Here is a 12,736-nt window from a genome sequence, read left to right as displayed (position 1 = left end):
TGGAGATCATTTTGTAATAAAATGTCCCCTGTGACTGATATATTATTATATATCATCACCCTTTCTCATATACATCTGAAATATGACCAGAGGTGGATTTTTGTGGAGTACAAGCCAAAATGTTTGGGAGCTACTGGTTTAATCTTTAAACTGTAGTCTCTCTGAAAGGTAGTGGCGTAGAAGTACCAAGTAATATAAACTACAAATACTCAAGTACCTAAAATTTCTCTTAAAATTTGTAAAAAAAAACAAAAACTATATGTTATATATTTTGTTGTGTTGTGTAATTATCCCAGTGTTTCCATCAATGTTCAAACCCGGAGAAATCCTCGTCATTTTGGTGGTTTTTAACTCTGGTGAAAGATTTTAGTCTTCGGACGTCTGGATCTAGAGTTATCAGAGAAACATGCTGAGCTAGTTAGGTGGTGAAGACAACAATTCCCTCTATTAGTGGCAGTAGGGCTGCATCTGACAAACCTGCTGGCAATCACGGTGGTCTGCCTGATTCAAAGAGAGGGTTGACTGATTTCCTGAAGAGTCGTTCCAGTTTAAAATTTAAAATCCTTAAGTACGTCTGTGGTTGAAAGACATATTTTTTGGAAGGGTGTCACTTTTTGTAGGTAAACTTCAAGTGAATTTCACAATATAGATATTGATTTTTGGTAGTAACATGCCAGCATTAGTTGCTGTTTGCGTATATCCTCCTTTCTGGTGATGGTTACCTCTACTGTTTTCAGACAAAACAATGATCACTATCATATCTTTAGAACCAGTCTACCTAGCTCTGTGCGTGTGTCTGCCCTCTCAGTCCCACCCTGGTATTGCATGTGGTATGCTTCACAGCGTGACACTTACTCATAAATGCAGTAGATCTTGTGTTTGTTACAACTGAAGGGGCAAGCTGCCAAAACAGCAGCCACCCACCTCTTCACCTGCATGCCAGCAGACAACACTGTACCTCACCCAACCACCTGAGGAGGAGGGTGTGCATATTTCTGACAGTAATCTATGAGGACCAAGTCTTAACAAAGACAGGAAGATGGAAAAAGCCTTTAAATCTGAGGGCACTTTAACCAGTTTTCAATTCAGGGGTGCTGTATTATTAGGGCTTGGGTTTATGATTAAGATACATTCAGGCCAAACACTGGGGGTCGACAAGGCACCACTGGCCTCCCACACACTTCACTGCCTGTTCTCAATTCCAGGTTGTCAAATACAGTTGCAAGCGGGGTCCAGTTTCAACTTCTCTGCTAGATGCCATTAAATCCTACACACTGGTAAACTTAGCCTAGTTATAATTTAAATTACTGCTAAGTTGTTATTTATTTATTACTAAAATAAATGCAGTTGCCCCACAGAAATAAGTTACAACATAACTTAAAAGAGAGTAAAAACTAAATAATCAGACATCCCCATGGGTAGGGGTGAATCAATGTCAATATTAATCTAGCTTACTACAATGTGCTTTGATACCAACTGGCTCATGCTAGCCAGAAGGCTAATGTGCACAGTAACATGACAATGGAATCGTTGATTGGCTTCTTATGACATACTTATTAACATACAAACTAATTAGTTTAGTAGCTAATTTAATTACAACTAGTTGTTACTCTAGTGTCAACTTTACACCCCAATTTATGAAAGAAATTACACATTGCATGCTAGTGCATCCCAGTGCTGATCTGCAAACCTCGCCTGTCCCTCCTGTTCATGTGTATACATGTCTATGTCTACGTACATGTGTCAAAGAGTGTGTATAGGAGGTGTTTGCCCTGCTGTGCATGCAGATAAGAGTTGTGTCTTGGCTCCTGAAGGAATGCAGCAGGTACTATACTTCAAAATCCAGACAGCGTTTCCATGGCTGAAGTGGTGGTTTCCTGGAGCAGTGTTGCTGAACTCATTCCTGTCTTTTTGTATTGATATAATTCCTAATTCCTCCTCTTACTTGTTGGAATGTTCATTGAAAAAAGAGACAACAGCAGCCAGTGAATGAGAGCTTGACCTGCCAGTGAGTGAGCATAAATTAACTTTGCAGGAGAGGAGCTGGGATTCAAATCCAATCGCTGCAAAACATGGAGGTTATGAGTAGATTGTGTGTCACCAAAGTAAATGTCATTTTGCACTTAGAAAACCCTGTTGGTATCCACCACCTGATTCTCACACATACACTCACACACACACACACACACACACACACACACACACACACAGCCTGACCACAGTTCTTTGTAGACTTTTAAGTCACTCTCTGCAGATCCCTGGCAACCACTTGTTGAAGCCTCACTGCTTGTTGCTAAGTGATGGGATGCACTGGACCAGAAAATCCTTCCATTGACACTGCCTCCACCCCCTTCTCCACCCATTCCTCTCCCTACCCCACCCTTACCCACCCATGGACCGCAGCCAAAACAACCCACATACATGCTGTAACTTCTGCTAGTTACATGGCAAGAAATGTTACTTTGGTACTTTGCCATATTCAACCTGTATTTATCCCCAAAACAGGTGCTATTTAACTTTTTATTATTGGCAGAGTTCTACATATTACACATATCCCCATGCTTTAGTACAATCTAAGAATGCTTCACAGCAGCAGTATCAAATGAACTGTGCCCTCTCTAGGTTAGGTCTAGGTTTAATCAGAGTTTGGTAAGTTCCACCCCAGCAAGACAAATAACTTTTTGAAGAACCCTATTTTATGTTTAGGTGTATATGGTTCCATGAATCACTGAGAGAGTTCTGAACGTTGTTGCTGAAGAGGTTCCAGGGATCGTGGAACCTAATCTAACCCTAACCCTTTTGGATTGAGGGGCACAGGGAGTTCCTGAGAGGGTTCCGGAAGTACTTCCAAAGTTCTGGGGGTTGCGAAAGGAATAGTATGGTTTAAACTTTGATTTTATTATAATCAATATATAAACCACTCTATACACAACTTGTGATCACAGACAAGTTTCAATAATTAAATACTACATTAACTAGATATACCACCAATTATAAAATCGAATCACATTCAGATATAGTTTGAGAAGCTATTAGTTTTCACCGATCCCCCCCATTGCATCTGTTCAGTGTTCACCGTTCTCCTCCTCCTGTTGATCCTGGTGCCCTCCCCCCCACCATCCCCTCCCCTTAGTGACCGATTAGCCGGTGCGGGGTTCTCTCCCATTTCCATGAGAAAGGCGGCGGTCGGTGAAAGGGTTAAGCCTAAGGACGAAGCCCCAAGAAGCAGCCCTAATTTTCTGCCCGGCGGGGGAGAGGGGGAAGCGGGGAGAGGGAACAAAGACGCCCGGGGGAGGAGCGGAGACTCCGGCTTTACTATATGCACCTGCGGCCTGAAAAGCTTTGGACAATGCGCCTCCGACACGGCCAATTACGAACGGGCCATCCACCCGCTTTCTCTGTGGAGAGACGTGGGGAAAGGTGGGGGGGAGTGAAAGGGAGGAGGAGGGGAACGGGGAAAGTGATTTTTTAAAGAGGGTAAAGATAAGAAAGTAAATAATCGAGCTTTAAATCATTCTAGGCACTATAGACTACCGCCCCCATTCACCCTCACGCATCACATCTTCCCATCCCGGCAAGACACCCATGTTCTCCCACTAATGTTCACTTTTGTCCGCAGTGCCTCGGGCAGAGCTGACGGCTCCGCCTGTGAGGACGCTGTGAAAGTGAAAAAAGGTCGGTTTTGATTGCTGGTATGCCGTTCTTAGCTCTGTAATGATTGGATGAACCAGGTCATGTTTGAAGCAACAGCTGAGAAACAGCGAAACTCACGAGTCTGGTAATAACCAGCTTTTTCAACCAGGAAGATAAATTATTCAATCTGGAATAAGGGAAGATTTACTCATAATAAAATGAATTAATAAAAAAACAAATGCAATGATTGTCTGTACCCAAACTCTACATGATTTGATAAATGGCCAACAGTTGTATAAAATACTGACTTACAAAAATATTGGTCTAAAGCAGTATATTACTAGCCTACAACTAGAGCTGCAACTACCTACCAAGTAGCTGTCAACTATTTAATTATATGCAAACTATTTTGATATTTTATTAATCATCTTGAGATATTTTGTAAGAAGAAAAAAACATTTCTCTCATTTCAGTTTTTCAAATGTGAATATTCTCTGGTCTCTTTAGTTCTCTATGGCAGTCAACTGAATATCAAGACCTTTGAGGATGTCAGCATGGGCTTTAGGAAAAAGTGGTCAAGAGTTTTCACCATTTCTAACATTTAAAAGGACCAAACAACTAATCAATTAATCGAGAAATTGACTGTCAGATTAATCGATAATGAAAATAATTGTTAGTTGCAGCCCTACCTACAACTGCTAGCATTACTTACACTCAGTGGCCACTTTATTACAGCAGTAAAATATAATGCAATCAAGTACAAGCTTTACACAGATTATGATGACTTTTTAGTTAATTCAATCATGTTTATTATTGATTCCATCCCCCTCAATTAACGGGCTGGATCGAAACACCTCTCAGTGTAATGCATACATTATGTCCAGTACAACACCAACAATGAACATAAATCAAGTAAATCCACACTTGGGACAGTGTCGACATAAACTATATTATACTATATATATATACACACACACAGATATACACATATATACACACAAATATGTGTACATATATACACATATGTGTACATATATATATACACACACGTACATATACACACACACACACACACACACACACACACACACACACACACGTGTACACATATATATACACACACACGTGTACATATATATACACACACACATCTATGTGTACATATAAACTATATGGACAAAAGTATTCGGCCACCTGACCATAATACCGGACGGAAATGACATTGTATTCAAATACATACACTTTAATATGGAGTTGGTCCCCCTTTTGCAGCTATAACAGCTTCCACTCTTCTTGGAAGGCTTTGCACAAGATTTTGGAGTATTTCTGTGGGAATTTTTGCCCATTCATTCTGTAGAGCATTTATAAGGTCAGGCACTGATGTTGAATGAGGCCTGGCTCGCAATCTCCGTTCCAGTTCATCCCAAAGGTGCTCGATGGGGTTGAGGTCAGGGCTCTGTGCGGGCCAGTCAAGTTATTCCACACTGAACTCATCAAACCATGTCTTTATGGACCTTGCTTTGTGCGCTGGGGCTCAGTAATGTTGGAACAGAAAAGGACCTTCCCCAAACTGTTACCACAAAGTTGGAAGCATAGCATTGTTCAAAATGTCTTGTTATGCTGAAGCATTAACATAGCCCTTCACTGGAGATAAGGGGCCTAGCCCAAACCCTGAAAAACAGCCCCATACCATTATTCCTCCTCCACCAAACTTTGCAGCTGGCACAATGCAGTCAGGCAGGTGACGTTCTCCCGGCATCAGCCAAACCCAGACTCGACCATCTGACTGCCAAACAGAGAAGCGTGATTTGTCACTCCTAAGAACAGGTTTCCACTGCTCCACAGTCCAGTGACAATGCGCTTTACACCCCTCCATTCAACGCTTGGCATTGGACTTGATGATGTACGCACCATGCGCCTTAGCAGTCTTTGACCCCGCTCCTTGATTTTACGTGGTCTTCAGCTTTGTGGCTGACTTGCTGTTGTTCCTAAGTGCTTCCACTTTCTAATAATATCACTTAGTTGACCGTGGAATATCCAGCAGGGATGAAATTTCATGAACCGTCTTATCGCAAAGGTGGCGTCCTATCACAGCACCACCCTTGAAGTCACTGAGCTCTTCAGAACGACCCATTTTGCATCACAAATGTTTGCAAATGGAGACTGCATGGCTAGGTGCTTGACTTTATACATCTGTGGCAAGGGGTCTGATTGGAACACCTGAATTCAAGAATGAACAGGTGTGGCCAAATACTTTTGTCCATAAAGTGTATATACACACACATATATTTATATTATTAAACTATCAGATGAGGAAAACCATGTGATATGATTTAATTTGATTTGTTAAATTAAGTTTTAGAAAGGTTGGATGGGACTGTTGTACAATTTCATGCAATCCAACACAGCAGCCCAAGTATACCTACTTAAGTGGCCATTGAATGTATTTTTGTCATTGTGCGAAATTAACGCCAATATATAATGTTGGACTAAAAGAGCACAGAAACATTTAACATGACATCAATAATGAAAAAAGAATTTGGACTTTTTAATATTGTCATGAATGCCATAACATTTTTTTTTTAATCAAAAGACAGACTCTTAGTGTAAGAGCCCACAAATTTATACATTATTTACACAAAGCTACAGTAACTACAATATGGCTGCATTTACATACAAGAGGATTCATTCTAAAAATAGAGATAAAAGTCAGTATAAAAGTTAAGTTTTCAAATACTCGGGTAGCAATGTAAACATTCATGCATTACTTTAAGAACTGCTCTCCCTTTTTCAAAAATAAGTCAGGCATCTGTTTCCAGTGCATGTTTAGTTAGTAATGGAATAACTGTAATCTACCACATTTAATATTCACAGTTTTGTAGTTTGAAAATGAAAATAAAAGTTCCCTTTAGGTCCATAGCAGCACTAGTAACCACACAGTATTCTAGACAGAAAAACAGACAAATGACTACTGTCAGTTTGAGAAAACCAAGATTAAAAACACTTTTATTTTATAGAATAATATTACCCACAGGTAAAGTTAATCAGAAAAAGTTAAGAAACAGGATGGAAGGTTTGCTGGAGATAAAATCTTAAACTTATTGAGACCCTTTACTTTTGGTAAAAACAGAAATAACTGACAGGTCATTAAAAACATGCCTGGAAGGCCTTTTTATCAATCCAGAGTACTTTGTGGAAGACATAACTTGCAAGTCTTAATCTGCTGGAATAAAACAACTCAACTGAAATGTAGCATTTCATATTAAATTCCATTCACTTAATGAAAAGCCTAAAAACAATAAAACTCTTGCCTAGAGCAAAGTGACAATGAATATGCAGGATGCTGCCAGAACAATGCACCTGAACATTTACATAAGGTCAAATCTAAAACTAATTATAGCAAATAAAACTCAGACAGCAAAAACAGCACCACACATCTTCTAATACTCCACTAAATCCAGCGATGTGGTGTGACTGAGAATACTGGTCATACTGAATGAAGAAATCAGACTGGTTCTACATTTTAAGCAACACCACAGATGATAGAAGCCAATGTATTCTGTTAGTTTCCTGTGGATGCAGTGCTGATTGTCCAACAGGTGTTTTCCATGTCATCCAACAGAATTCCATCACTAAAAAATAAAGTATACAAAAAAAATAGAAGAGTATAAAACCAAAGCCAAGGCACAAAGAGTTCATTTTAACAGCTCTGTCATTGAAGTTGTGCATTTCCTTCCGGTTTTCTCCACCGACACCCAGCTGTTCTCCAGCTCCACTCACACGTCAGGACAGCAACTACAAATGACCAACTAAAGCACTTCAGCTCAGATGATGTGTTTATCACCAGCTGACTGATCCATCAACCAGGTTGCCAGGTTGTTTGTCACTGCTGTGGTTGAAGACAGCAAGGACTGGCTCCATGGTCAAACAGTAGAAAACTAGTCCCTCGCCACTGACTGCCTGGGCATAGTGAAACTGCCAAGAGTGCCAGTGTCACAAGTGTTTAGGGTGGCATTAAGTAATCTTAAGACTTATATGGATAAGTTCTAAAAAATATAAAAAAGACAAAAGTAACATTTCCTAATATGTACATAATAAACAGAAGTTGCCCCTGTCTTCATTTCTTTCATGGACAGAAGTCTGCTGGAGAGGAGTCTCAGCTATGTACGTTTGGTGGGTGGATGTGGCATTTCTCTGAACAGATGGCACCAAAGAGGTAGAAAAACAGCATTTCATATATATATATATATATATATATATATATATATATATATATATATATATATATATATATATATATAAAAATTGACATCACTTGTGTGTAATTGCAGGCACATCTGGAACTATGACACTGTTGAATGCAGGAACAAAAGGTGTTATTTCCTTAATATTGTGTGTCTCTTTGCTTTGCCAGTCTAAAGTCTCCCACGACTGTCTCCGTTGCCTGTCCGGTCAGCTGTGCATCGTCCCTCCCAGTCAGTTAAACCTCTGCATGATTCCTACTTCAGTTTTAGATGTGTGTAAGTGGGACGGTTCCGGTGAGGTAGTGCTGCTGGACACTAGTGTAGCCCCTTTGTGCTGTCGTGGGGTCGCCGGCATCCCCTCCTGGTCCAGGAATATACATGCTAATCATGTCCCTAAGGTCACCCTGCAAAGGCCCCCGGTGGTGGTTTGGCGTCCCCGTTGGAGGTGAGTGGGACACTGGTTCTGCTTTCACCATGGACATGGTGACAGGGCTCGGCTGCTGGGGACTGCTACTGTATGACATAGGGCTGTAGAGGGGAGGAGACGATACAAGTCAGATGCCATCTCAAAGTTTAAAAATATAAATAAATAGAAAAAATAAAAACAGAACTGTGTGTAACATTCTGTGAGAATGTGCCATGGGCAATGGGTTTTGTCATACACTTGATATTTGAATGAATATGCTTTTATTCGATTCGAAAAACCTGAAAATGTAGACTCAATATTTTTTAAGAACCATTGTCCCAAATCAGCAGCATTAATGAACTGAGACTGAAGGTCATTCAGTTTCACAGTTGTGAGTGGGGAAAAAGCTGAACACTGACTCTGCCAAAACAATAGACACATGGACTTGTATCTTCTTGTAATGGAATTTGAATGTCACACATGACTCTTTATGCATAAATACTGTAGGAGGTAAAAAGGACAGGATACATCTTCCACTAAAGTAATTAGCCAACTATTTAACCAAATTGTTGTCCTGTACTTTGACTCATTACCTATTGTACAGGCTATGAGTCAGTAAGTTAATGAGTTGGGTATACACCTGAGTTCAAACCATACCAGATTTATAATAATTATGTGCATGTTGAGACAGAGCCACTGCTGCATGTTTGCGCTACCGATCAGGGTTAGCCTAGTTTACAAACTCACAACGCTTCGGCTTTTCAATAATTTGCCACAAGAGAATGAAATACATCTTACGGAACATGTCTTTTGCAACATTTATTCTTAATAAATGTCACATCAATGGTCTTTTGGTTTGCAAAAGGGCTTGTAATTTTAACAGTACGTAGTGACGTTTCTCAGTGTTCCTTACTAGAATTTGTTGGCAATCTGTTAATTTTTAACTTTTTATTTTTCATTATATTAACTAAAATATTCTTTGTTAAAGTAATTTGTTTAATAAATCAGACTTCTGATTACCTTTGCAGAGTAATTTCTCAGCAAAATTGTCTATTTTCAGAGGTAGAGTAGGATATCTAAGCATCAATTGAGAAGTGGTCCGGACCAATCTTTCGTTCTTACTTTAAACTGGAATTCTGTGGGAGGATGGGCATCAACAAGTTTGGCCTCCAACATGACTCAAAGTTTGTGACATCTAAAACTGACAAGCGATAACACACATAAAAGCATCTTAACGGATTCAAGAACAAAAAAGATGTCTAAATTGATAAAACTGCAGTTGAGTTATTAGTCAAAAGACCTAGTTGAAGATACTGGAATAAATTTCAACATCATCCATCCACACACCAGAATATTTATTAAAGTCTTTGTAAATTGGGGAACATGAGACCAATGGCAGGAGGAGAAGACCCAGAAGTGGAACTGGGACAATGGTTTAGCAGCAATAGGGGATTGTGGGTAGAAGACCACACACAGAGTAGTCCTGCCCGCCGTCAAGTCATACTGATCAACATTCCAAGCAGGACCCAGCCCTGAGCAGAGTGTCACACGAATAACAAGTAGACAACAGACTGAGCCCTGTTGTTTCCTCAGTGACTCAATGGGACTGAATGTACTTCATCTCAACATTTCAACCCGATTAAAATCTAATTTTAAGTGCTCTCTTACAAGTCAGTTTTACACCAGGTGAATTCTGGAGATTAAGAGGAGTACTTCAGACCATCAAGTCACACACACTTGCAATAAAACTGAAAAGTCAGTGTAATTATGGCTTTGTTGTGAACTTGTTTTAACAAGTTAGATCTACAGGTGTGCAGTAATGACTGTATTAAAGATGGACCCACTAATGAAAACAAAAGCTGAATCTAAATACAATATAAAAATGCATAATTAAAAAACCTTGATCTGAATTAATCAATTAATCAAAATATTATCAAAATCGCAATATGGCCAAGTGTAATATGCAAACAGATTTTTTTAAGAAAACAAAAATAATTGCAATGATGTTTTTACCATATCAGCCTTAATCTGAATAAACTGGTTCTTTGCTTTGGTGTTAGAGTGTGTATTTTCATTACATATAATATATCTTATACCACTTATTTGAAGATTCTGTGAAGACACGCACACTCTCTCCTCCATTGATTGTCATTTGAAAGCACTCACACTCTTATCCATCTTTTTTGGAAAGTCATCATCAGGTCATGTGATAAGCTTGGCCTTTTGTTTAGTACTGAAGAGGTGGCTCTGACCTACAGAGCATGTTGGACACCTTGTTTGGTGGCTTTCTTTGAAGCTTATACACTTCTTGTGTTATTATCAAAGACTTCTATTGGAATAAACAAAAAATGGCCGAGCCTATGACTTATGAATATATGAGAACCGCAACTGAGTCAATGTTAATGGTTTTGTTTCCAGTGGGACAGTTTTTGGAGGAGTTTGCTTGATGGACAAGGTTTGCAAACCTCACTTAGTCAGTTGTATCCTTATTTATGAACTTGACTGTAAGTCAGGCTGTTGTCGCAGCCCGCACTTTATAGTTTAAATATTCAAGAGGTTATTGTCATATGCACAGAAGAAACAGTGGTATATACCATACAATAAAAATCTTACTTTGCCCGACTCCCTTTACACAACACTGCATTTTCTTCAGGATGTGGCATGATTAAAAACGGCTTTAAAATCCGTGGAAGTTCAGCAAACTGCCTTTAAAAATTGTACAACTGGATACCATTACAAACTTAAATTTAGTGACTTCCTACACAAACACAGCTCACCTGTACGAGTTGGCTCCGTTCATGTACGTCTGTGCCGTCATTGCAGGTGGGTACTGGAGAGCCGACAGGTCATACCGGTGTAACTGCTGTGTGTAGCCGAGCGCCTCACCCTGCATGCCGGCGTACCCCCCGGTGGGGCCCCAGCCGTAGCTCTCCATCCTAGGACTTCCACCTTGGCCTTGCGCCGCCGCCGCCGCCAGCATGTTCCCAGCGGACAGTGGGTACTTGCCCACTTGAGTGTCCTTTTTAAGCAGAGGTTTTGTCTTGCGGCGTGGCTTGTACTTGTAGTCTGGGTACTCCTTCATGTGTACTGCTCGGAGCCGCTTGGCCTCGTCGATGAAGGGTCGCTTCTCGGCGTCAGTCAGGAGTTTCCACTCAGCTCCCAGACGTTTACTGATTTCAGAGTTGTGCATTTTGGGGTTTTCTTGAGCCATCTTGCGCCTCTGTCCCCTGGACCAGACCATAAAGGCGTTCATGGGTCGCTTCACTTTATCCATGGGGTCACCTCCAGGCGCACATGCCGTTTTGGAGCTCGGGTGAGAGTTGCCATTACTGCCCATGTTACCGGTCATGTTGCCGGTGACCGGTGACATTCCCTGGGAGGTCTGGTGAGAAGGGGGCTGGCCGGTCGGCTTCAGCTCGTGTTCCATCATGCTGTACATGTTGGACAGATAGAGGAAAGTTCAAAGGAGTAAGTGAAAAGTTGAAACGCTGAAGCGCACAGCAGCCTTTTGTCGCCTTCCACCTGGCGACTTGTAGCCAGGTTTCCCGTCAGGTTTAACCGGGAGCGCCGGGTGATCCAAATTAACTAATTACTCACAGCACACAGAGGAGGCAACACACCGCAGAGGAAGACCAGTTTTTCAGGTTTTTCTTAAATGATAACTCTGATTCTGGTAGTCATTACTTTGATACTAACATAGCTACACATAGGATATTCAAAGTGAAGCAGATGACTGTCCTCGGTGCTGCGGACCTCTGTCTCTGCGGAAAGCCACTTGTTGTCAGACGGACAGCTCACACACTGAACTCTACTGCCTGCTGACTCCAAAACTTCTTCTATTCTCGTGCAGTCAGCCGCTTGTGGACCAATGGGAGAGCGGAAAGCTGCAGCATGTGCGCGTGCATTTGCAACTGAAACGGCTCCAACAGCGCGCGACTCACTTGTTGATGACGGAGGTGGAAAGAGGAGGAGGCGCTCCAGGGAGACAGTCTTGATAATCAATTATTTCAGAAGAGGATTAGGCATGTGAAAAATGTATTTGAGTTCTGAGTTTAAAGATCACACTGTTGTAATTAAAATAAGTTTGTAGATATTTCTTTAAAGCAAACTGAAGTTTTTTTTTTTTTTTAATGACATGTGTTTGGTAATCCTTATGGGATTATTTTTAAGGAAGTCATTTTCAAAGTCTTTGTTTTATTGCAAGAAACCAAGCTCAATAGACTTAAAGGTCCAGTGTGTAACATAGGTGGATATTTTGGCAGAAATGGAATATATCTTGTTGAACTAGTGTGCCTCTTTAGTCGCCCAGAATGAACAAACCAAACACAGACTAGGGCCTTGTGCGTTTCGCGTGTTATGGCCACCGTAGTGGCCAGCAACCTTTACGATAAAAAGGGCCAACAATAAAAATCTGTACAACATACAGAGGAAAAGACGCCAATTTTGCGTGCCA

The 12,736-nt window shown here is 40.7% G+C and overlaps 1 protein-coding gene across 1 annotated transcript; it reads right to left on the bottom strand.

Annotated features, from left to right (window-relative positions):
- Window positions 1–6,157: 6,157 nt before the first annotated feature.
- On the bottom strand, window positions 6,158–12,166 carry sox19b (SRY-box transcription factor 19b). The gene is made up of 2 exons (XM_051375247.1): window positions 11,061–12,166; window positions 6,158–8,405 (listed from the first exon to the last, which is right to left on the bottom strand). Exons 1-2 carry the CDS (start codon window positions 11,720–11,722, stop codon window positions 8,144–8,146), a joined length of 924 nt encoding a protein of 307 aa, XP_051231207.1. The 5' UTR covers window positions 11,723–12,166; the 3' UTR covers window positions 6,158–8,143.
- Between the last annotated feature and the right edge of the window lie 570 nt (window positions 12,167–12,736).

Source organism: Dicentrarchus labrax, unplaced genomic scaffold (assembly GCF_905237075.1).
Source record: "Dicentrarchus labrax unplaced genomic scaffold, dlabrax2021, whole genome shotgun sequence".
NCBI classification, from domain to species: domain Eukaryota; kingdom Metazoa; phylum Chordata; class Actinopteri; family Moronidae; genus Dicentrarchus; species Dicentrarchus labrax.
This window is presented reverse-complemented; position numbering and strand designations above follow the sequence as displayed.

What these genes read in the sequence shown, in the direction of transcription:
- sox19b (XM_051375247.1), bottom strand. Translation starts at nt 11,722, where the DNA reads ATGTACAGCATGATGGAACACGAGCTGAAGCCGACCGGCCAGCCCCCT. An exon ending in AACGGAGCCAACTCGTACAG is followed by an intron (nt 8,406 to 11,060) that starts GTGAGCTGTGTT and finishes TCCCCTCTACAG; the next exon opens with CCCTATGTCATACAGTAGCA.